Source organism: Pantherophis guttatus, chromosome 1 (genome assembly GCF_059756535.1).
Source record: "Pantherophis guttatus breed Tessera chromosome 1, ASM5975653v1, whole genome shotgun sequence".
NCBI lineage: Eukaryota > Metazoa > Chordata > Lepidosauria > Squamata > Colubridae > Pantherophis > Pantherophis guttatus.
The window spans coordinates 288001197-288027524 of record NC_142063.1 but is presented as its reverse complement, the minus strand read 5'-3'; the positions used below and the strand labels follow the sequence as shown (position 1 = coordinate 288027524).

Here is a 26328-nt window from a genome sequence, read left to right as displayed (position 1 = left end):
TGTAGACAGTAATCAGTAAATGAAATCTAATTGATTTTGTTTATAGTCATCTAGCCAACTAACAGTTGCTTGTATCTCTATGAATCTTGAGTTCTATTTCAGTTTGGTTTACATGTCATATATAATTCCCCACCATCCAGTCAGAGTTGAAGAAGCTTCTTGGAAGCGAAACATCTTTGAAGAAAAAACAGAAAGTTCAATTGCCTCTTGAAAAAAGCACCTTTGGGGCAAATATGACCTGGATGACTGAGAATCTCCATAGACATGTATAGTTTATAGTTGAGTAAAGAACAGTCATATGTGTGAAAGCATGTATTTTTGCCTAGTTGGAACTGTATATCTAATTGTCGTTATTTGTGCTTGAGCATGAAAGGCATACTATGTATCTTACTACCAATTTCTTAAAATATAGTTTGATTCCAATACTTTGGATGATATTGACCAAGTTTCAATTTTCTCTGAATATAGAAACTATGGAGCTTCAAAATGTTGGTTCACTTTCTCTTCTACAAAGCTTCCTTCTGAAGGGTTTTTAAGGTCTGGAAAATTCACAGGAGCGAAAAGAAAAGAACTTTGCAATTAAAGATATGTAACTATACAACTATTCCATGTAATTTTTGTAGTTTCTGAAGGAAAAAAGGAATAATTTTAAGAGAGAAAAATGTTCATTTTAAACGACAGAATAGTTAATGAAGTAGTTATAGCTTGGTGCAGAACAGAATCCACAGAGGAAAAAAGAAAAAGGAATGGAAGAAAATCACAGTATTCTTTAAATAAAGGAAGAATCCCACTGAAGCACAACTCTTGAAAAAAAATTGTGGTAAGCCTGTATTAGAAAAATTTTTTCCAAATATTCATAGAAATACAAGCATTAAAATATTAATGAAAATCTAATTTAAAGAACCTATTTTCAAAAATCTGTTCTTAATCTAAGCTTTTCAACATTAGTAGCATGGCAAATGGGCGTTGGTCTTACATGATACGCCCTTTCTGTGATAGGTGGCAACGGCAGTCACGCCTGGGAGTGACACTGCCTTGCTCCAAAGAGACCGAGTCTGCTGTAAAGTTCTTAAGTCCCGCCTCTTCCTGTGTGGTCCAGTTTTGAGACGAGGTAGATCAGCAGACTGTTGTGTCTGGAAAATTAGAACATACATGAGATTGACACCCACCCCCATGCCCGGGAACGGCCCAACAGGGAGGGGCTGACTGCCATGCCCACCTGTCACCGAAAGGGCATATCAGGTAAGACCAACGCCCATTCTCTTGACGGTGGGCACAGCAGTCACACCAAAGCCAATGTCCTATAGGGTGGGATCAGGCCGGACCCGGGAAGCAGTCTCCAGATGAACTCCTTGTAACACTCTCCTTCCAAATGTTGCATCAGCCGAGGCGTAAGTATCCAACCGGTAATACCGGATGAACGGAGTAGGAGAGGACCAGGTGGCCGCTCTGCAAACTTCCTCCAGGGGGGCCCTGGTGGACCAGGCCGCTGATGTGGCCGCGCTCCTTTGGAGTGTGCCGTAATATTCCGGGGAACTGGCAAGGCCTGGACTGAATACGCCATAGCTATGGTAGCCCTGATCCACTGTCCAATGGCCGAAGAAGACAGCTTGGCGCCCATGGAAGAGGGCTGGAAGGCGACAAACAGGGCTTCTGTGCGACGGAAAGAAGATGTGTGGGCAATGTAGATCTTAAGGGCTCTGCGAATGTCTAGAGTGTGCCACGTCCGTTCTAGTCGGTGCTGAGGAGAAGGGCAGAAATTGGGAAGAACAAGTTCCTGCGATCTGTGAAAGACAGAGTTGATTTTAGGAATAAATGCCGGATCCAGACGCAGGACCACCTTGTCCGCATGAAAAATACACAGATCTTGATGGACCGATAGGGCCACTAATTCTGAAATCTGGCGGGCTGAGGTTATGGCCACCAGGAAAGAGACTTTGAAAGACAGAAATTTGAGGTCCACCTCCCGAAGAAGTTCTAAAGGGTGCCTAGTGAGTGCTGACAATACCTTGGTAAGGTCCCAAGTATGAAACCTGTGTATGACTGGAGGCCTGAGGTTTGTAGCTCCACGTAAAAAACTGCGAATCAAAGGATCTTTAGACAGCGATACAGCTGATGAGTAAGACAGAATAGATGAAAGCGCTGATACCTGGCGTCGTAGAATATTCGGAGAGAGACCTGAAGAGAAACCGTCTTGTAGGAAACCAAGGATCTGAACAATTGATGCTGATGTGGGAACTAGTGCACTGCCTGCACCATTTGGAGAAAGCAGTCCATGTGGTGTCGTAAATACGAGTCGTAGATCCTCGTTGAGAGGCCTGAATGGTTGTGATGACATCCGGGGGAACTTGAGCCTCCGTCAAGAGGAACCGCTTCATCTCCAGACGGCTAGCTGGAAGGACTGTGGATCTGGATGAACTAGTCATCCTTGTAGTAGAGACACTTGACTGTCGGGAATCCTCCAGGGAGGGGCCACTGACAGGGACACTAGGTCCACGAACCAAGGATGGCGAGGCCAATGGGGGCCACCAGTACCATTTCTGCCCCCTCCCTGATGAGTTTCCGGACCACCTTGGCTACCAGAGGGAACGTAGAGAAGGATTCCCTTTGGCCACGGATTGCGTAAGGCATCTATTGTTTCCGCCCCCAGAGCTGGGAAACGTGAAAAGAAACGGGGTAGTTGATGGTTGACTGCTGAGGCGAACAGGTCCACCTGAGGATGGCCGAACCTTCTGGAAAGCTCCTGGAATAGATGAGGGTGTAGGCTCCACTCTGCCGGGTCGATTGGATTGCGGCTGAGGGAGTCCGCTTGAACATTGGACACCCCCAAAATGTGTTCTGCCCTGAGAGAAATTAGGTGGGATTTGGCCCAGAGCCCCAGCCAAAGAGACTCCTGGAGAAGAACTCGGGAACGGGTCCCTCCCTGCCTGTTTATGTGTGCTTTGGCAGTGTTGTTGTCCGTGAGGACTAGGACATCTCTGCCCTGGATCTGGGCCAGGAATCCCTGAAGAGCGAGGAAGATCGCCCTGAGTTCTAGGAGATTGATGTTGAGGTTGCATTCCGGAGGGACCACCTGCCTTGAATCATGTGTGTCTCCAGATGAGCTCCCCAACCTACTAGGCTGGCGTCCGTCGTTATGACTAACCATTGTGGTTCCAAGAATGAGCAAAAGCCTTTCTCGCTCCAGTTAGAGTCAATTAGAAATAACAAAAAATAAAATAAAATAAAATAAAAAAGCAGAGTAAATACTCTAAAAATAGTAGAGAAACTACAGACACGACTGTCCCAGAGAAGACCGTGTCAAAAAACTGGACCACACAGGAAGAGGCGGGACTTAAGAACTTTACAGCAGACTCGGTCTCATTGGAGCAGGGCAGTGTCACTCCCAGGCATGACTGCTATGCCCACCGTCAAGAGAATAGCGCTGAAGTTAAATTATATCATCTTCAAAGAATATGCAGCAAAATCCTAATTGTATTCTTAAAATGTAATTCCTTTTATATAGATAGCTGTTGATTTAATAACATGTATTTTCACTTTGGATGATAAGAAATTATATTCTAATAATTTTGTGATTTTTTAAAATTCCACTGAGATATTGTATATTACTTTGCTTGGGATTTTTCTGAACATTTATTAATAATCTAATTTCATTAATATCTGGACTCATTCTCCCATTAAGAACAAGAGGAGCATAATGATTCAAGGTTAATGCTTGTAGAAAGTTAAGTCCTGAGGGCAAAAGAGACTTCTTGTCTTGATTTCTGCAATGTGCTTCACATAAGGCTGCTCTTGAAGAGCATTTGAAAACTTCAAGGTGCAGAATGCAGCAGCACATGTAAATTGTATAAGTTATTCATTCCCCAAGCCCCTTAGTCTGCAGAAACCTGCTTCTGAGTTGCATTAGTAATTTAGGTTATAATGTTTCCTTCCTGCTTTTATTTATTTTTATTTTATTTTTTTCAATGCTTTTGATTGTTTTCATTTTATATTCATTCTGTTTCCACTCAAACACTTGTTAAGATGGATGGCCATATAAATTGAATACATACATACATAAAAAATTTAATGGGACATTATTTTCAAGAATTCCGTCTGGGTTTGCAGTGGTATCCGGGAGTTAAGTTCACAATATCTTTAGCTATATAACAATAATAAAAACCAAAGGTTTAGCAACAAATAATAGGGTTTTACACACATAAGCCTTTTGTTGGATCTCACATATAGCTAAAAATTTGCTAAATATTTGTGATTCTTCATGACAACTATGGCAGAGAGAGCTGCAGTTGAAAATTTAAAAAACAGCTTCTAGTAAAACTTTTAAACATACACAAAATACAGTGTGCCTATGTATATAGGAGGGGGGAGAAAAAGAGGGAGCATATTTATAGTATGGAATGAGAGTAGGGCCAGTTAAAAAGAGAAAGGTTTTTTCTTTAGGTGAGGAGGATTGATTTATTGTCTTTGTCTTTGATTTATGGAACCTTTCATTATGATGAAAAAGAGGTGAATAATAACATTTCTTTGTGTCTACAATGAAAAATGGAAGCATGCATCATTTTGTAGTTTGATACGAGTGTGTATAATGGGCATATTAAAGGGGTTGGGTTAAATTGCCTTTTCTCTGCTTGTTTTTTGGTTTATAAAATTCAATCTGGTAACAAGAACAAGAATAAATTAAGGTTTTATCTTTAAAAAACCTCTGCATCTTGCTGGCTTATATTTCTCTTACGAGTACGTCTTTAAGGTTTCTAGATACAATATGGAACATTATAAAGTAGAACATACATATATGCCTATCACACTGTATTTGTTGGAATAAGCAACAGTATACAGACAAAAAAAAGCTAATGGTGAAAGGTGAAGATAATTAAATAGAATTTATGCCAACAATGCCAACAAAATGTATTGTATTTCCCTTTTTCCTTACAAACCATCCATGCTTCCATTGGGTCCATAAACTGCTTCATATGTTGCCTTCTTTAAACTTCTCACCTCTGTCCATCCCACCACAAATGTCTTAGTCTTGTTCTTCTCAACCCATTCACTCTCTTCCCCACCTTATTTCATATCTAGATCATGGTTTCAACATTTTTCATGCCACAGGATACATTTCATGGGTGGGACATTTGAGTCATTAAACTGGAAGTCCCATGACATCAAAGTTCCTGGGACTTGGGAGGGGAAATGGAGTCAATCCACCCTGGTGATATCATAGAGGTGGGGTTCTGGCTGTGGATAACTTCCTCTCATTTGCTTTGGTTTGCTGATTTGGCACAGCCATAACCTTTTCATGGCACACAAATGTTCTATGGCATCATGGTTGATAACTGTTCTAGATGGTTAAAGCATCATTACAGCTTTTTTTAAATGAAATTCTAGAATATTCTGCTCTTCAATCCTTTACAAATTTAAATAGTATTTAAAGAATATTATCAATAATCCAATATTGCATATCATATAGAGTTAGTTTCTTTTCCTCGTACTGATTGGTGTGATGATATACTGAATTATAGTTTTACCTCATTCCTGGGGTAAGCAGCAGTCTCCTTTATTTTTTGATTTGCTTGCCTCATTGGTAACTAGAGTTTTTTTAAAAAATCTAAATTATTGACCTGCACTGGCTTACGTTTGATTCATCAGAGGCCTGAAATCAAGTCAGAGAAAATAAGCCTCCCCCATCTGATTGATAATAGACAATCTAATTGTTTTGCCCAATCTTCTGCATTTAGAAGAAAAAGAAAATCAAACCAACCTTTTCACTTTTTAAAAGGTCATTCTGCAATATACAAAGTTGTAGAATGTTCATTTTATGCAGATAAAATATCAAATATCAAAATCAGAATTTTGATATTGTAGAACAATAGGCTGAGCTGAAAAGCATAGCATTTTATTCATAAAAAGCAGTTACTCAGCTTGAAAACTCCAGTAACAATTTGCAAGAGATACGACAAATATTTGAAAGTAGGTAAAAATCTTCAGGGTGAAGTGGCTCTGTTTGTTTTAAATAAATCATTTAGTTATAAATATTCTTTATACACTAAATAGAGCAAGAACTTTGCTTCTCTAATATTATGTAATTGTTTTCTTTCTTTAATATTGTAAGTTTTGATTCATTTTTATTAAGGTTTTCCCTAAAATGTTTGTTGTGTTGCTGTTGCTGGAACAGTACAAAAAAATGGTTTTTGCCAAGTGCTGATATTATCCTCCTTACTAGATGGGATAGGGGTGTGGGTTGGAAAGGAGGAGATATTTCTCATATAGCTGGAATATTTATTTATGCACTTACTACAAGCCTGTTTTTTTTTTCATTCTCTTGGCACTTCAGTCTCTCAGTACAGAAATAAACTGATCCTTGCAGCATTAGTAAAGATCAGCGCTATGTTGCATATTTCATTCTGTTGATTTTTGTTTTGTTTTGTTTTGTTTTTACTTACAGGTATATCAGAATAGTTGGAACACACAACACAGTAAACAAAGTTTTCCATATTGTGGCTTTTGAATGCATGTTCACCAACAAAACCTTCACTCTTGACAGAGGACTAATAGGTAAGTGATATGAATGGGAATTATATTACCAATGATGCACTTTATCAATTGTTTAAAAAATGTACCCAAATCAAATTAACCTTTATTATTCCTTGTAACTCACCATCCTTATGGTGGTCTTTGACTTTTACTATAGTCAAAGACCAGCATAAGAAGGGTGAAGTATAAGGAATTTAAAAACATATAAAATACAAAAATGAAATTACTTAAGCTAAAAAAAATATTTTAAAAAACCTTTTAAAAATCTAACAGAACAGATAAAAGCAATGAATAGACCTAAAATATGACAAATTAAATCTTATCTAGTACAAATAGTACAATAAACCTAATATAAAACACTATAATAATGGTCTAGATCAGCGGCTCCCAATCTTTTGGGCACCAGGGACAGGAATTTTTTTCCCCATGGACTGGGAGGCGTGATTTCACATGTTACCTAGATATTGCACATGGGCAGATGAAGCTTTGCTAGCTTGCCCGGCCAAGTTCCTATTGGTCTGTGGCCCGGGGATTGGGGATCCCTGGTCTACATGGTTTTAAAACTGCTTTGTCATCTTCTGACATATTTTGAGTACTGCTATGGAGTACTCCTTAATGGTATCACGTTAGATAGCAAATCTTGCCTGAATTCAAAGGGCTGTTCAAAGGGCTGTTCATAGAGATCAATTGTTAACCAGTAACTGGTTTGCAATTGCAATGAACATTTGGCATAAAACCGAAAAAGAGAGATTTTGCCAATGCAAGAAGCCTGGAAGAATGTGCAGCACTGGCAAAACTAATATTTTTATAATCAAGCCATCTTACGTAAAATGGTTCTTCAACTTTTGCAATTTTCCAGAATCATTTTATCAATCAAAAGTTTCTTTTGTACTGATGCTTTTCCTTTTATTGTACTGGAAGGATGTTATTTTCTTCTAAATAATCTTGGATGTTGTCTGCTATAATGCCTGTGAGTATTTAAACCTTGTCAATGAAGATTCTCAGTCATCCAGCGAGAATTGTCTGGAAATTGAGTCGTGGCAACTGGACTTATTTTTCTGTTGATTCAAAATGTTTTGCTGCTTATCCAAGTAACTTCTTCAGTCTGAACAAGTTGGTTTGGGGGATTCCACATATGTCCTCCAGGGTGGTTTCATTTCTCACCTAATGAATAGGCTTGTTAGGTGAGTAGGCAGAGAGTTGTTGGAATGTAAATGTTCCAAATCCTAAATCCTTTCCTGTAAGTGGGTTGTTAAGTGTGGCCTCCATGGTGAACCTGTGAAATGGTCTTAATCTTCCTGAAGACTGATGAAAGAACAGCATAAACAAGGGGGGACCATGGCCTCTACCTCTATTGAGGGAAGGATTTTCCACTTTGGCATAAATGGATTCCTTCACTCCTCTCTTAAACTGTCTATCTTCCCTGTCCTAAATTTAGGAGTTGGAACATTTACATCCCAACAACTCTCTGCCTACTTACCTAAGAAGACTATTCAGATTAGGTAAGAAATGAAACCACTCTGAAGGAGTGGAAGGAATATATATGGGGTCCCCCTGCTAGTTTGCTCTGAAGAAGCTACTTGGATAAGCAGCAAAATGTTTTGAAACAAGAACATATTTAAACATTGTATATAAGCATGTTATGGCCTATAGTTTCCTAGTGTTGTCCCTTTGCTAGTTTTTTAAAACTAGATACATTTTGTCAATTATTAACCAACTGCTGGTATCTGCTTTATACAGTTCTTCATTAATCTGTTAGCTATCATTGGATGTAACTAGTTAGATTTTTGAGCCTAAAGCCATGCAATCAATTATTTCCAAGAGATACCCAGTTTTTAATCCCTTTCATTTGATTTTAACCCTTTCTGCTATTATTATTAGGTCTTCCATTAGATTTTTGCTACATTCATCTTCATCCAGCATTATTGTTATAGGCATATTGAGTTTCCCATCGATCTTTCCAAACTGGATTGTTTCCTTTTTGTTTGGTTTTCCATTTTCAGAATTTCTATTGCCATTTATATAGAATATAGAATCGCCACGGGTCTGTTTATTGTTGTTGTTGATATTCTACTATCTGGTGTATTATGATTTGATTGTGGTTGTAGCATTTTATATACCATCCAAACTGACTGCTGTGAGATGGACAGCTATGTAAATTGCTTAAAAGAACAAATGAATGAGATTATTTGCTCAGAAAAGATCTAAAGTTCAAAAAATGTACAGGTTTATTTTTTTGTATACAAAGATAATGAAAGGTATAGAAAAACATTATTTTATCCAGAAAAGAAAATTACTTTCTTAATATATTTATGTTTTGCATTCTGAATATCTATGATATGCTGAAGAATAACAACATTTACCAGATACATAGGCATGAAGAAGTGCTAGGAAAATATCTGAACTGAATAGCTAGGTAGACTAGGCGTTGCTGATGAAAACAGAATACAAAATAAAAGGTGAGGAGGAAAAAGGAATATGTTACATCTCTCCATTTCAGAAGACAAATTGAACAAATAAGAAAAGCAAAGGAATCTGGGCACGGAAATTGGGTTTAGATTCCAGACTACAGCAGAGATAAAATTTTTGATAAAAAAAACAACAACCCTCAACAATAGTTATATTGTATAACAATATAACAATACAGTTTCTTGTATAAGACCAATGGCAAGAAAGACAAAGAAATAATACTAAGCAGTGCTTCATCTTAGATCCAAAACTACACTTTTGAAGGAAGCTACGCATTCCCCGCCCCTCCCCCCCCAAAAAAACAGTTGCAGACACGTGTTATATTCACATCCTGAATGTGGTGAAGTATCTTTGGAGAATTTTATTCAAAGCACTGCAGAAACCTGCAAGAAAGGAGAAGGGTTCCGTGCATATAATATATGTAGCAATGTAAAGAAAACTATAAATGTATATAATACGAGCAAGGATGTTTTACAATAAAAAAAGCTATGGAGAGGAATACTGTAGTGTATGATGTTGGTGTAAATGAGTCCTCATCTTAAAAAACATATATACATATTTTATTTGGCTTATACTTTTTTTTACTCTTTCTGTACTCTATATAGCAATGTTTACTTTCAAAATTCTGGAAATCTCTTTTGTGGTTTCCTGTGGTCATAGCACAATAAAATGTGTGGCCTACAGATACTGGTTAGAAACTTTTCCACAAATTGGCAAATAATTTCATTCTGTTTTGTTTAAACTCTGCACACTCAGTTTGCTTTAGGGAAAAAAATAGGAACTTGTTAACTTTAAACAATTGAATAACTCTTTACCACATAAAAAGTTTGATACAGTGTTAAAAATACCATTTATCATTTGTTAGCTATTTTTGGAAGGCAAAGTTTAGGTTATATGGTTACAGGCACAACTGAAAATCTCTTATCTTTTCAGGTGCCCAAATTATAACCTCTTTTTATGTTAGTTCCATAGTACTCTGAGAGACAGAAGAGTGAATAATGGTTGCAGACCAAACAGTGGCTATAAAAAATGGAATGTCCTTGAACATCCTCTAGAGAAAGTTGTCTAGCACTTATGAATCACTAAGGCTTCATTTGCGTATCTTTTTGTGCCTGGGAGAAATGGTTTAAAATGTGGAAAAGGACAAAGTGAATAAATGCTCATTTCTCCCTTGCTCAGGAGTGGTTTTTATAGAAATCATTTAAATGTCCAACAGAAGGAAAAAGTCAAATCAATTTCTTAGTAGCATTACCTTGGTGTTGTAAAATATTGCTCTATCTTTCACTTAGTGAGGCATTCTTTGAGCAATTTAATGTCTTCTCTATATGAAGCTGTTGCCATTCAGTTCTCTTTTTTCCTTTTAAAGGTCTTTCCAGTCCATGGTTGCATTTTTTTTCTTACATAAGAGATTGATGGAGTGAGTTTGTTACTGACACATACTGTTGCATTCAGATAGTTATACACTAATCTTTTCCAAATTCTGGATTACACAGTCTTCTTCCAAGTTTGCTATCAAAGAGCTGATAATACTTGAATAGCATCTCCTACAACTTTTAATGGTGGATGCTTCATCTGTGTCTGATACTTTCACATTTGATTTATTTGCTGATTTATTACCTCTTGTACTTCTACTCTTCAGTGTTTCTCTAAATGTATAATCCTTTTTGTAAAGGGATTACATGTAGTCCAGGGGTGGGTTCTACTTACCTTTACTACCAGTTTGCAACGGGCTTGTGCGCGCTCGCTTCACTCGTGTGCATGCCTTGCTTCTGCACATATCACTTCAGATGAGGTCAGGGTCAGTGGACGGAGCCTCCTGCCGGTTTTACTACCGGTTCTATAGAACCGGTCTGAACTGGGGTCAACCCACCACTGATGTAGTCTTTCCTTCTGTCTTTACGTTCATTTGCCACTGTTTCCTTCTATAATTATTCTTGAGTATCCCTGCCTTAGCTGTAAATTTTTCCATAATTCTTCTAATCCAGGGGTTCCCAACCTTTTCTATACCCCGTACTCCTAGAACGCTTCTGATATATTCTCGCACCCCTTACAAAAGTCAATAATTATATGCATATAATTATGCTTATACACTATAATTTTGAAACTTCTAAACCCAAGTTTTCACACGCATACCCTGTAATATCATCTCGCACCTCCGGTTGGGAACCCCTGCTCTAATCTTTTTTTAAAAAAATATTTTTTAATTTTATTGTTATTTTTCTTTAATGGTTGACATCCTTGCTTGAGATAGCTTTCCATATCCTTCTTGCTTAAAACTGGAAGTCTTGATTCAGTGGCAAAATATGCTTTTTGTTTCTCAGCATATTCATCTTCTCTTTGTGTATGTGCATGTGCATGTGTGTTCATGCATATGCTATCATAGTAAACTGTTTTGAAAGCCAGTCAAATCTTTTTGTATCTGAATTAGGTTTAGGGTTTTATTTTCCTAGATCAGTTTTCATGAACTGTTGTAAGTCAAAGACTACCTGTACTTTATTACTACACCTACTCTCTTTAAACTTTAATCCGTGTATTTAACCCTAAGAGCCTAAGATCTCTTCATGCATCTGAAAATAGTAACTGGATTGCACTTTTCCTTTTATTTTGAATTATGCAATCTATTTGATTCCAGTCATATTGATTTCATGTGTAGAATCTGCGTTGATGTTGCATGAAGTATGTATTATTGGCAATAAAACCATCTTAGTAAAATTCAGTTAACCTATCTCCTATATTGTTGCATTTACCAAATCATTTTTTCCTATGCTTCTAGAATCCTCCACTTCTATTTAACAACTAAATTGAGCTCAGAAGAGGGAAGCTTTAAGCAGCAGTCTGAATTGCTGTGCCATATCAGCTTTCTTTTCCATTATCTTGTATTAGATAGTCAATCCCATGTTAGCTCATGTTAGAATGCTGTATCAATTTAATAATGATGTCTTCTCCATTGTAACAATTTCATTATCTCAGGGTGATTAGTGGTCTTCCTCTGTCAGTTCTTAAGAGTGATTATCTCTACTTTTTTCCATTTATTCTTCTATCCAATTACAACCAGTAGTATTGAATTGCCTCTGATTTAGCAGTTATCAATATTTCTTCAATTTCTGATTTCTGCCAATTCCATATAAAAGAATGTGCTAAAGGTTAATACAGTAATTATTTTTAGTTTTTAATTATATAACAAGAATGTCAATTGCTTTCTCATATACAGAAATAAACCTAAAATAGATATTGAGGGTAACAGCTTAGACTTTTATCATCATAAAATTGTCAGACATTGTGGGGAAACCCTGTGCTTTTCTGTTCACATGTAAAGCATAAAAGAAGGTTCAGAATGTGCACAGAACATTCGATAGCTTATGGAATTTATAGTTCAGCCATTGTCTAAAAAGTGTCCTTTCATTAGTATTTTCTTACTGTATTTATTTTATTTATTTATTTATTTATTCGATTTGTATACCGCCCTACTCCCGAAGGACTCAGGGCGGTGAACAGCCAAACAATAAAATAACATAGACATAAAAAATTTAAAAACCAGATAAAATCAAATTAAATTATTTTGGCCCAGACAGATTAAAACACCCCAATAATTTAAAAACAGATTAAAATTTACATATTTAAAAGGGAAGAGATTAGGCCAAGCCCGCCTGCTGGAATAAAAAGGTCTTCACAGCACGGCGGAAGGTGCGCAGATCCGGGATCCTCCGTATCTCCAGGGGGAGCTCATTCCAAACGGTAGGTGCCCCCACAGAGAAGGCTCTCCCCCTAGGGGTCGCCAGCCGACATTGTTTGGCTGACGGCACCCGGAGGAGTCCCTCTCTATGAGAGCGTACTGGCCGGTGGGAGGCTATTGGTGGTAGTAGGCGGTCCCGTAGATAACCAGGTCCTAAGCCATGGAGCGCTTTAAAGGTGGTAACCAAAACCTTGAAGCGCACCCGGAAGACCACCGGGAGCCAGTGCAGCTCGCGCAGGAGAGGTGTCACATGGGAGCGCCACGTCGCTCCCATTACCACCCGCACGGCCGCACTCTGCGCCAGTTGGAGCCTCCGGGTGCTCCTCAAGGGGAGCCCCATGTAGAGAGCATTACAATAGTCCAGGCGGGAGGTGACGAGGGCATGAGTGACCGTGCGTAACGAGTCCCGATCCAGAAAGGGACGCAACTGGCGAATCAGGCGAACCTGATGAAAAATCCTCCCGGTCACGGCCGTCAAGTGCTCTTCTAAAGACAGCCGTGAATCCAGGAGGACGCCCAAGTTGCGAGCCCTCTCCGTGGGGGCCAATGATTCGCCCCCAATAGTCAGTGATGGCGTCAACTGCCTATATCGGGACGTCGGAAACCACAGCCACTCGGTCTTGGATGGGTTGAGCCTGAGCCTGTTCCTCCCCATCCAGATCCGTACGGCCTCCAGGCACCGGGACATCACTTCAAGGGCATCGTTGGGGTGATCCGGGGTGGAGATGTACAGCTGGGTGTCGTCAGCGTACTGATGGTACTCCACCCCGAAACCACGGATGATCTCGCCCAGCGGCTTCACATAAATGTTGAACAGGAGAGGCGAGAGGACCGACCCTTGCGGCACCCCACATATGAGGGGCCTCGGGGTCGACCTCTGTCCCCCTGTCAACACAGACTGCGACCGGTCAGAGAGAAAGGAGGAGAACCACCGCAACACAGTGCCTCCCACCCCCAACTCTTCCAACCGGTGCAGCATGATACCATGGTCGATGGTATCAAAAGCCGCTGAGAGATCTAACAGGACCAGGACAGAGGAGCACCCCCTGTCCCGAGCCCTCCAGAGATCATCAACCAACGCGACCAATGCCGTTTCCGTGCTGTACCCGGGCCTGAAGCCCGACTGGAACGGATCCAGATACGTCGTTTCATCCAGGTGCTGGGGGAGCTGTTGCGCAATCACACTCTCAACAACCTTCGCCACAAAACGAAGGTTGGAGACCGGACGATAATTTACCAACATTGCCGGGTCCAGGGAAGGCTTCTTGAGGAGAGGCCTCACCACCGCCTCTTTCAAGGCGGCAGGAAAGACACCCTCACCCAACGAAGCATTTATAATCCCCTGGAACCAGCCTCGTGTCACCTCCCGAGAAGCCAGCACTAACCAGGAGGGACACGGGTCCAATAAACAGGTGGTCGCGTTCAGTCTACCCAGAATCCTGTCCACGTCCTCAGGGGTCACAGGATCAAACTCATCCCAGATAACATTCTCAAGACCTGCCCCAGTCCCTCCCCCTGAGACTACCCAGTCGGAGTCCAGATCTTCCCGAATCTGAGTGATTTTGTCATACAGATACTGAACAAAATCCTCGGCTCTACCCTCCAAGGGGTCCTCCCGCGCTTCCTGGTGGAGCAGGGAGCGGGTCACCCTAAACAGGGCGGCCGGGCGATTATCTGATGACGCAATAAAAGCAGCAAAATAGTTACATTTCGCTGCTTTTATTGCCACTAGGTAATTCCTAATATGAGATCTTACCAGTGTCCGGTCAGATTCAGAAAGACTGGCCCTCCAACTGCTCTCTAGGCATCTTTTCCGGCGCTTCAACTCCCTCAGCTCCTCAGTGAACCAAGGAGCTAAATGAGATCGGCGCTGGGTCAGAGGCCGCAAAGGCACGACTCGGTCCAGAGCTCCAGCGGCCGCCCTATCCCAGGCGGCCACTAGGTCTCCAGTCGAGGCGTGTGCCAGAGCCTCAGGGAATGGCCCAAGCTCCATCTGGAACCTGTCAGGTTCCATCAGGCGCCTGGGGCGGAACCATCTTACCGGCTCCGCCTCCCTGCGGCGGGGTGTAGTGGTTCGAAGGTCGAGACAAAGGAGAGAGTGATCAGACCATGACAAGGGCTTGATGACTATATCCCCTATCTCGAGATCACTCAACCACTGTCCAGAGACAAAAACCAGATCCAGCGTGTTTCCCCCCGTGTGGGTAGGGTCATGAATTAACTGGGTCAGGTCCATGGCTGTCATGGAAGCCATGAACTCCTGAGCCACCTCTGACGCCTCACCCACGGACGGCAGGTTGAAATCCCCCATGACCATAAACCTAGGGGTATCAACCGCCACCGCGGCGATGACGTTGAGTAGCTCAGGCAGGGCTGCTGCCACGTGGCAGGGAGCCAGGTACGTGATCAGCAAACCCCTCTGAACCCCGTGACCCCATTTCACAAGGAGGGATTCACAGCCGGCCGTCTGAGGAACAGTGGCCTCCCTCGGTCTCAGGCCTTCTTTAATGATAACCGCTACCCCCCGCCCCTCCCCTGTGACCTTGGCTGATGGAATGCGTGGAAACCTGGTGGGCACATTTCAACGAGGGGAACCCACCCCTCCTGGCCCAACCAGGTCTCCGTAATACCTGCCAGGTCCGCACCCCCCTCCTGAATAAGATCACAAATGAGGGGGGCTTTATTTACTACGGACCTGGCATTGCACAGCATCACACATTGCACAGTATTGAAATAAATATAAGAAATTTTAGTCAAATAAAATCCAATTATTGCAAAAAATTTCAGTAAATAATATTTTGACTTTTAAAAAAAAACGATTGTCAAATTAGAAAATAACTAAAAATATATGTCTGATTTTTTTTCCCTTTTGCTCATTTCTCATTAGGTATTACTGAAGATATATATTTATGTATACTTATATATATGTATGTGTGTTTGTGTGTGTATATATATTATATACATATTTATATTTTATTTATAATATATATATATATATATACACACATACATACATATATGTGTGTGTATATATGTGTGTGCGTATATATATAATTTTATACACACACACACACATAATTTTAAAGTCTTGTCTTGGAAATAACATTATTTTTAAATGTTACTGTGTCATAATATATTCAGTCTCTTGGCCACCTGTTGCCTGATACGGGCCAGAAAGAATAATATGAAATTTATCTACCTATTTTTATTATTTTGAAATTTTTATTTATTTATTTATTCAATTTCTATAACCGCCCAACTCAACCAAGTGACTCTGGGCAACTTATAATTCTAAAATTATAAAACAATTTTAAAAACATTTAAAATAAACATTTTGTTTCCTTCTATGGTGCATTTACATTAATATGGATTGTTTTCCATTCTAATGGTACATTCAATTTGTGAAGAAGTATGTTCTACAAAAACAATATATAATAAGATATAATTCATATTCTGTTTTCCATCTTATAACCTGTTACATATAATATTTAGTTGAAGGACAAAAAAAACCCTCTTAGAAGCAAGACAGTGTTGTTTCTGGTAGTGCATTTTTATAAACAAAGTGACACAGATTGAGACAGAAATACCATAGGGAAAAGCCAAGGGAACCAAAAACCCTGAAATGCTTCACGGAATGACATCCCTTCCAGATGGTGTTTTTAATACATTTATCAGATGGATATGAAAGACAATAATGAACATTCAAAATGGGGAGTGGCAATCCTCTCTTGGGAACTGAAACAGCAAGATACCTTCTGTGTGCTGAAATTATTTGATTAATCTCTAATATCCTATTGTATAAAATAGCGCAGCAAGTTTTTCCTGGCCATGTATTAAGAAACATCGTGGACAATATTACTCATAAATAGTCCAAAATAACATTTTTAATAAATATAGTTTGTTTTCATATAGACAAGAGACTAATTAAACAACAAAAGCAAGTTTTAGGAACACTTTAGAATCAAAACACCCCTCATCAAGTTTGATTGATTAAATTCATTTATGAGTGAAATCCTCTTAAGGTAAAAGCTGTTTGGAGTAATGGTTAAGGTCCCAGTCTAGAGCCCAGGAGACTGATGCTAGGCCACCTTAGGCATTCCCCAGTCAATCTCTCTCCATCAACTGACCTCACAGGGTTGCTGTTGTGAACAAAATAGGAGAAAATATTGATACGTTCCTCACCCTGTCTTATATATGCAAAAAAAGAGAGGATAATAAAAATAAAAAAAAATCTTCAGGTATATAACATCAGTTGAAAATGTGAGAAAAATGAGTTAATAGATGATTAATTATGCTACATCTTCTGATCTTGAATTTTGTTTCTAAAAACTGCACAAATAGGATGTATGTGTAACTGCATTAGAATTAGAACTGCAGAAAAAACAATTACTACCAACCTGCCTTCCATTGAGGACCTGTATACCGCACTAGTCAAAAAGAGGGCTGTGAAAATATTTACAGACCCCTCGCATCCTGGACATAAATTGTTTCAACTCCTACCCTCAAAACGACGCTATAGAGCACTGCGCACGAGAACAACTAGACACAAGGACAGTTTTTTTCCCAAATGCCATCACTTTTCTAAACAAATAATTCCTTCAACACTATCAAACTATTTACTAAGTCTGCACTACTATTAATCTTCTCATCGTTCCTATCATCCATCTCCTCCCATTTATGACTGCATGACTGTAATCTTGTTGCTGGTATCCTTATGATTTATATTGACTGTTTCTTAATATGATTTGATAGCTTATTTGTTCCCTATGACTATCATTAAGTGTTGTATCTTATGATTCTTGACGAATGTATCTTTTTTTTATGTACACTGAGAACGTATGTACCAAGAAAAATTCCTTGTGTGTCCAATCACACTTGGCCAATAAAGAATTCTATTCTATTCTATTCTATTCTATTCTATTCTATTCTATTCTATTCTATTCTATTCTATTCTATTCTATTCTATTCTATTCTAATGATACTTCAGATGCTTAGAAAGTAACAGAAGAAGGACTGCTTAACAACCACACTTACATTCGGGCTGTGTCTATTACCTGGCTGGTGTGATGGTTATTGGTCTCTTTAGTTCTCTCCTTGACAGCCTATTTAGCCTCATCTACTTCTTCGAAACAATTTTTGATTAAGGATTTTAAATGCATAATTCAAGTATGTTAATGACAGTAATTGTTACAATATGTCTAAATATTTGTTTGCTGAATGTTTTGTTGTATAACTAGTTTGAAGTTAAAAGATTTCTGGCCTTCACTGATACAATTCACTCATTGCTCATTCATTTTTAATCTTGCCTCTGAAATGTATCCATGTTTTCCTGTGTGTTAGCAACATTTTTGCTTATTTTTATTCTTCCCCAGATAGAGAAACTGATGGAACTGAGTTGCCTGTGCCTTCCTTTGATTTCTTTTGTATTTTAATTTTCAGTTCCCACTGAGAATGTTGCAACAGTTGCAGATTGCGCCAGCGTGATTGAGGGCGTGAGCCGTAGCCGCAATGCTTTGTTGAATGGAGACACAAAGAATTATGACTGGGATTCCGGGTATACATGCCATCAGCTAGGCAGTGGTGCTATTGTTGTACAGCTGGCACAGCCATACATGATTGGATCAATTCAGTAAGAAGATTTCTTTTTTCATGTTAAAATAGTTCAGTAATGCATGCCTCCTGATAGCTGCTGTGAAAAGTTCATATTTTCATGCACTGATAGTGTTCTTAAACCTAAGTTGGAGAGCAAACCAGTCTGTATATGCATATAGACACATTTGATATGAAAATAGTGACATAACTTGAGGGCAGCCAATTTATTTTGTGCTGAGAATAGCATCAGAATCAGAATGCCTCCAATTTGTTTTATTTTATATTGCTGTGTGATTTTTACATCTGCATAGCCTTGAGCTGATGAAATTTTTATTTATCTCCTCAAATTTATCTATGAGTCAGTGTGAACAAAATGAAATGTTAATGTGTTAAATGAGAAAAAAACCGTAGAATAAATTTCCTGGGTATCCATGAAGCTCAGTATATAATTTCTGACCAACTGCTACCTCCCTTCTAATTGTATTTTTTTTTCTTTTTTAGTTTTGATATGGGGCAGGTTGGAGGAGGATAATACTATTTGTGGGATAAGACCAAAGACAAATATGTGCATTGCTTAGAGGTCTTTGAGAAGGAAAAGGGAAAGTTTCTTAAAGATATGTGATAAAGGTTTGGAGACTACTGCAAAATATTCAACTCTAAAAAAGAATTTAGGATTTTTCTCTATGTTTAAGTCATTATAATCCTTTAAAAAACAAAATGGTTTCACCATAGTATATTTGTGATAGAGAGGCATAAAGAAAAAAATCCTTATGATAAAATAAAATGCAAGGAAAAATAAAATGCTTTCTTTGTTTTTAGTTTCTTATAGTTTGATATTAGAATGGTGAAGATACGAGAGGCACTTACATAAATGAAGGACAAAATAATGTTTATATTTCAAAATGCTTGACACTGAAAATATATTCATAAAGATGGCATCCTTCAGATGATTTGCTACACCTTTTTTTTTTTTTTTGTGACAGTGGTCATTGTACTGGCCACATTGACCTTCAGTGATCCCAGATTTGCTGTGTCTCTCAGCTCCTGGAAATGGTGCCAGATCTGCTTTTCTTACTGCACAAGATCAACCTTTTCACTTGGCAGTAATATCATTTATGCATTAATGATAAATAACATATTTGCTGAAAACAAAATACTGTATTCTAATAAAACAGTCTTAACCTAGTTGTAAAACATGATCGTGGAAATATTGTGGATTGGGACTGTTTTACAGCCTCAAAGCCTGGATGATTCATAATCACTGAGAAAACAATGGATTGTTGATTGTACCAACAAATCTATAAACAGAGATATTTTCCAAAGAATGGAATATACTATCAAGGTCTGAACTGATCTCAGGAATTTGGATTGGGGACAGTTCTTTTCTTAATTTAATTTACATTTTTCTGAAACAGCTGGATCATGACAAAGACTTCTACATTTGCTGTACTGACCATTATTACTAGAAAACTCCTCATTCCTACTGCTGCTAGAGGCCACATATGGCTTTCTATCAGAGTTCTTCCCTTCAAAACTGCCTACAAATCTGGAAGCGAACTTTATTGAACACAAATCAGCCCTGTAGCATTTTATCTATAGCTTCCAGCCACACTGAAAGCAAATTCCATTTTCTACTGCTCCTTCCTAATATACCTCCTTATGCAATTCTGCTCCACCATTTCCTCCCAAATTGAAGGAGAGAAACAGTTTGAAGTGGAGTATATTTCAGATTGTCAGTACAGGAAAGGCAAATTGGAATATCTGATTCATCAGAAAGGGTACCCAGGTACAGAATATTCATGGGAAATAGCAGATGATGTACATTCCTCTTCTCTATTTTGGCAGTTCCATTTTCAGTGCTCTCAGAAGCCTATATCACCTGGTGGACTGAACACTCAGAATTCATCTCCTGCCAACATTTCTGTCATTGACTGGGAAGAGGACATTGAAGGAGGAGACATTTGAACAACTACCAAGAGAGAGACAGTATCAGTGAGATGGAGACTCCTAGAATGGAAGAGAAAACCATGACAAAGAAATACAACAGAAGAAATATCCCTCCATTTCTGCTGACTTTATCTCTTCAGACAGAGAGAGAGGCAAAATGCCCAGAAAGGAAAGAGAGTTCATTAGCTTCAGCCAAAGAAGAAGAAACCAAAAGAGCAATATGCTGTCCATCTATCCATGATCAGATAGAAGCATCTGATGAAAGGAAAGGGGAGGAAACAACCTCTGGTGGCATAAAGTATGAAGTTAATAAAGCATGGACTAGTGATCTTCCAGCTAGACAGAATTTTTCTATAAAGACTAAGAAGCTCATCTCCTAATCTCAAGATCTAATTTCACACACTGGTAAAAGCAAGAAGAAAATAAACCTTGAATTCAAATTCTGGAGGGAACATATATAAAACTTGATTTCTGCACATATATGGTTTGTGTCCTGTCTGCAATAAAATAACTCACCTAGCATTGTCATGCTTGGGAACCACTGCTATAAGCAATGACCTGATTGCAAAATAAAACATCTGGAGAATCAAGATTTATTGCTGGGCCTGGTGTGAAGTCTGACACACTTTACTAAAGCACAATTAGCACATACAATTTCAGAAAGAATTTCAGTGGGAGATTAAAATGTTGCATTTTTATCTTTGATACAAAGAACCCTAGGGATTTTTATCATTATTCACAAAGGCAAGAAAATGCAGTTTTGAAAGTATATAATTTATCTTAAAGCAAAATTATTGAAAAGATTTATGTGCTTAAGTATTCAAGAAACATTATTGTAGGGTATTTTCTCAGCATCTCAACTTGCCTCTTCAGAATAATTAGAAAACATTCAACAGAAATAAAGAAACAGACAAACCTGCAAGACTACTGGTCCAAAAGCAAACATTTAAAAGCAGGACCTCTGACATGTGTAACATTTTAAAATGCAATCAGAAGGTAAATTGAGTCTAGCAGAATATTAGAAATTAGAAATTAGAATTGCCAAATTTCACTGATGAAAAATATCAATAATACAAACAGTCTTGCACAAACACACTCTTGGTCAATCACACATATATTTTAGGATGGGATAGAAATATTATGCTCAATAAGCCATAGTATAGAACTGGGATTATTAACCAAGGAAAATTAATTTTATGACTACTCTCATTTTTAAGGTATAGCTCTTGTGCTTGACTTTTTTTAACAGGTGTACATGTTTTCCCTTAAAGGAATAGGCTCAGAGAGGCTTTCTAAAATGTGAGTGGATGTTATCCCATTTTTATTAGAGTCATTGTTATTTATTTTAATTAATAAAATGTAAACAAGGTTGCTGTTACGAATGCAAATGTTTAATATTCTAGATATTGATGAAAGTGAGCTGTGCTGATAACAAAAGCTGATAACAAAAACCAGTACATTGTACCATTTCCGAATATATGTGGAAATACATCCTTCTGCCCCCTTTTATTTTCTTTTGACCTTAGCCTATCAGTCACATTATAAGTTTGCTTTTTCAAGCTCTTTATTACTGTAGATTGCTTTCCTTTGAAGTTTTAAGAAATTTAGCCACTGGATACAACAGTGTATATTGGAGAATATACAGTTACCTATAGTGATAGATTGAAAGGGCAAATAATGCATGTTAAATTGTGAGCTATCAAAGATGGTGGAATTATGTAGTGTTTTTGCTTCTTAATGAAATAACATTTTTTAAATGTAAAGCATCAGATGAATAGCCATGATAGTTTATTTTGCAAGAAAGAAAAAAAAAAGCTATACAAAGAGAATCTGAAGTTCTAAAATATTTAGCATGGCAAAAGCTGTTTATACCCTTTTCATTTATTAGCTGTATGTTCCATCTTTCCATCAAAACAAATGTTTGATGCTGAACATAATAAATAGATAGTATTATGCACATTGATCTTAATGAAGGAATAACATCATTCAGAAATTTGTAGAAAATAGTTTAATGTACCACAACATTCCTTTGAAAGATGCAGGTGTTCGTTTAATTTTTGAGCTTGTGAAAAGTTAATATATTTATTCAGCCTCTATTTAACATTTAATTGAATTGTGCCTGAGTTTAGGTTTTGCATTCTATTTTATTCATTTTATCTATTTATGTTTTACAAATTACTCATTGTTAACCATGTGTGGCGTCTTTTATTGCTCTCTGAGCTTAACCCATGCATATACACACCTGCCAACAAGGAAAACATTTCTTCTACTTCTTCTTCACAAAAATTTAAGCTATAATAAATCAGTAAGTTTTAACCTGTTACAAGACACTTTATACTCATCATGACATTTTGGAATAAATTGCATTTTTTACCTGACTGAATATTTATAGTCTTACCCAATTGGCATACTTACAAGAAACTAAAAATAGCTTAAAGCACTGCATACATTATCTATCATTTTGTTAACACTGGATAAATATTCTATCATGATCAACCATTCTGCTCTTTACATCAATGTTCCATATATGCCTAATCTTCTTGTTCTGAGACTGTCCCCTGCTAAGTTGGTTTTTAGTTAAGGTATTAAGCAGCAAAATGGTATTATCTACCGATGTTTAGTTCAAAATAATTGATTTTTTTTTTTTTTGTATAATACCTGTTACTCTGACAATTTGAATCAAGGAAACTGCAGAGTCGCCAGTTATAAAAAATGATTTCATTGGAAAATCTAATTAGATTATTTCCTTTTTTACATGTTTTTGTTTCAGTACTTGTAATTCTTCAAAAGATTTATCCCATAATTAAAACTTCTGCATTGATTTACAGCTATGTTTATAAGCTCAACACACATTCGAGATTCTGTCCTTAAATTGACAGATTTTTTAATAAGCAAGTTAGCTACAGTTTTGCTTAGAGCAATCAAAAGACATTTGTGCTAAACAAAAAGCCAGTGAGTGAGAAAGCAGAACTTTAGATAGCTGGATGTTTATTCTAACCAAATGTGGAATACTGCTTTGGGGAGTTTTAATGGAATCAGCTCTGAATTTTTAATTTGCAGAAACTCAGCATTAATGAGAACTAAAAGTCTCTTTTTTCAGAGTTCTTTTATTTTGGCTCTTAAAATTATTTATTAATAACACCCCAGGTTTATATAGAGGGTTCTACAGTAGATTTTGGAAATCTTGTTTGCCCAGTATATCAACCTAATCAATATTAAAAGATTTACAGTTCTGAAGAATGAAGCTTTTTCTTATTTTTATATCACATTTAATATTTTTATAAAATAAGCCCAGTTCGAAATCAGTGGTTATTTTCTTTCAAACAAATAAGTTTCTTTCCTTAAAAAAAAATAATGCACCAACTTTTACAACAATCCTTCAGCATTAAAACAAAGCATTTAAATAGCTAGTAGTGAAGAATGAAATGATTTTGTAGAAGCAATACTTTTTTCAGCAGTTGAAAACAAACATGGAGACTCTAATGGGGAGGAGGTGATTCATCATATAAAATATAAATAGTCTAAAAAGATTGTTATCCGCCAGTGCAAACAACAACTTTTTTCATAGGTTTTAATTGATATATGTTCATTAAACTTCAGGTGTCTGTTTATTCAAGCAATCATTGTGCTCTAAACTTAAAAAATAGGAAATTCCAGAAGATGAGGGAAAGATGTTCTAGCAGTCTAATGAATAAATTATGAAAGATACTATGGTTAATAATGCTGATAGCTTTAAAATTCATCTATTGCTATTTATATTTCCAAGATCTAGAGAAACATATATATATTCCAGTAGTCACAAAACTCATGCATCACAATCAATCTGTTAGCCACTCTTTCTTTCCTAGAAGAAAATTATCAAATTATTTACCTTTGGGGACTGGGAACATAACAGTATTTGGAATTCTGAGAAGATCTCAGGGCCATGTTCATAAAAATGCTGCCAAGAAACAAGCCGGCTTCATTTTAAAGCACCTCTTATTAATCCACATATATACAAAACAAATTGATAAATTCAGTGCACAGTAGTTGAAAGATTTTTTTCAGAATTACTGTGAGCTAGGAAATCTGAAGTGGAATAATTTTAGAAACCCAAATTATCAAAAACATATCCCTACTACAGGTAGTCCTCAACTTACAACAGTTCATTTAGTGACCATATAACAGCACTGAAAGAAGTGACCTATGACCATTTTCTACACTAATGACCGTTTCAGCATCCCCATGGTCACATGCTATACATTTGGATGCTTGACAACTGGTTCATATTTATGACGGTTGCAGTGACCCAGAGTCACTTGATCACCTTTTGCGACCTTCTGACAAGCAAAATCAATGGGGAAGCCAGATTCACTTAAGAACTATATTTCCAATTTAACAACTGCAATGATTCACTTAACAATTGTGGCAAGAAAAGTTGTAAAATGGGGAAAAACTCACTTAACAAATGTCTCACTTAACAACATAACAGTTGGGCTTAATTGTGGTCGTAAATTGAGGACTACTTGTATTTGAAAAGCTTACCTGTATATTTAAATTTTTGCTCTTGAAAATTTAAAGCTAAATAATACATGTTATTTATGACAAATATTCTGCAATTAATTTAAAAACTCAATTACTAATACAAAATTCCATATAGAGGTGACATTTGAATTATTTATCTGCCTTTCAGGTTACTCCTCTGGGATTGTGATGATAGGAGCTACAGTTATTACATTGAAGTTTCTACAAATCAGCAACAGTGGACCATGGTGGCTGACAGAACAAAAGTTTCTTGCAAGTGAGTTTCATTTAAATATCTCAATGCCTAGATCAGAAAACATATAAATAATAAATAAAATAGAAGCTTTTGTATTGTATTGTACTTAGGCCAAGATCAAAATTAAAAATTAAAATCTTGTGAAAGAGGTTTCATTGTTATTCTATAAGCATTCATCCTTTGAATCACAATAAAGAAGGACATTTCTGGTGAATCTAGTTTAAAAAGTAAAAATTTAAACAAGGAGTGTTTAGTTCTATGGGTTTTTTTAATGTACTTTAATGTGTGATTGAATAATGGTATTCTCCTTCCTTGCTGCTTCCTATTTGCTTAATCCAGCATTGATGAGCTAATCCTTTGTTTATGGAATTAGATTATAGTATAAAGAGTACCTGCAAAGTCCCAGCAGGAAAAATAAGACAACACCATTTTCAGCAAACCTCTTTGATCAGTGAAAGTGCCAAAGAAAATAATGAGAAACAATAGAGAAGAAAATGAAATTCAGTATACATGTCAGGAAATGCATTTGATAGTCTAGTCAAGTGTGAAAACTTGTTTTCAGGTCTGCATATGCTGCCTTTGGTTGGTTTAATTGTATTTTAATGTAGTATTTTTTGTGTAAATTAATTATTTAGAATCAGGGCCTGAAATGACAGGTTATTCTTAAAGCCCTCTACCTTTTTTACTAATTCTCAAAATGCTGGTGATGGAAATGTTGCTGTATTTATTATCTTCAGAGAGGAAGCTTGCTGTCTTCTTTAAATGGAAGCCAATTAATGCATATTGGCCTTGTAATTGTCATTTTAAATGCTGCATACAGGTTTAAAAAAAAGTCCCTTCTGGAAAAATTCTGTTTTCTCAACACAGCGTGACAGTAATGACATGGATTCATGTTCTCTTCTCTCTGAAAGGGCAAATATTTCTGATGTTTGGTTTCTTGGCTCTAATAAGAGAAATATGTGCTGCTAAAAAATTATAGAGGAAGATACTAAACCTATTTCATACAGGAAGAGTAAAGTAAATAAATAAATTTGAACAATAACAAACATAAAAATAATCTGAATCAGTAAAATCATTCTAAATCTGCCAACCCCAAAGGCTATAATAATGTCTGAAAATATCAGGATTGAAATTATGTTGACCTTCTTAGGACAGAAAGTGATCTTTCACGTGAGCAATGCACTGAAGTTGATAAATCAAGCTTTTAAATTTTCTTTGCCCGTTCTCAAACATACTCATGGTTGTCTGTAAACTTTCAGACTGTTCCTAATCTTTTTAAAAAATGCATTTTTTTTCTTCC

The 26328-nt window shown here is 37.3% G+C and overlaps 1 protein-coding gene across 9 annotated transcripts in view; it reads left to right on the top strand.

Annotated features, from left to right (window-relative positions):
* BTBD9 (BTB domain containing 9) overlaps window positions 1-26328 on the top strand; it is a 128369-nt gene that overhangs the window by 62011 nt on the left and 40030 nt on the right. For 5 of the 9 annotated variants that reach the window (XM_034428028.3, XM_034428030.2, XM_060692443.2 and 2 more), the window contains 3 exons: window positions 6440-6549; window positions 18170-18359; window positions 24942-25049. In XM_034428028.3, the coding sequence (XP_034283919.1) occupies window positions 6440-6549; window positions 18170-18359; window positions 24942-25049 (408 nt within the window). Of the gene's footprint in view, window positions 1-6439; window positions 6550-18169; window positions 18360-20167; window positions 20742-21518; window positions 21569-24941; window positions 25050-26328 lie in introns of those variants that run through there. The other 4 variants (XM_087883094.1, XM_087883095.1, XM_087883096.1 and 1 more) reach the window with 2 other exon arrangements.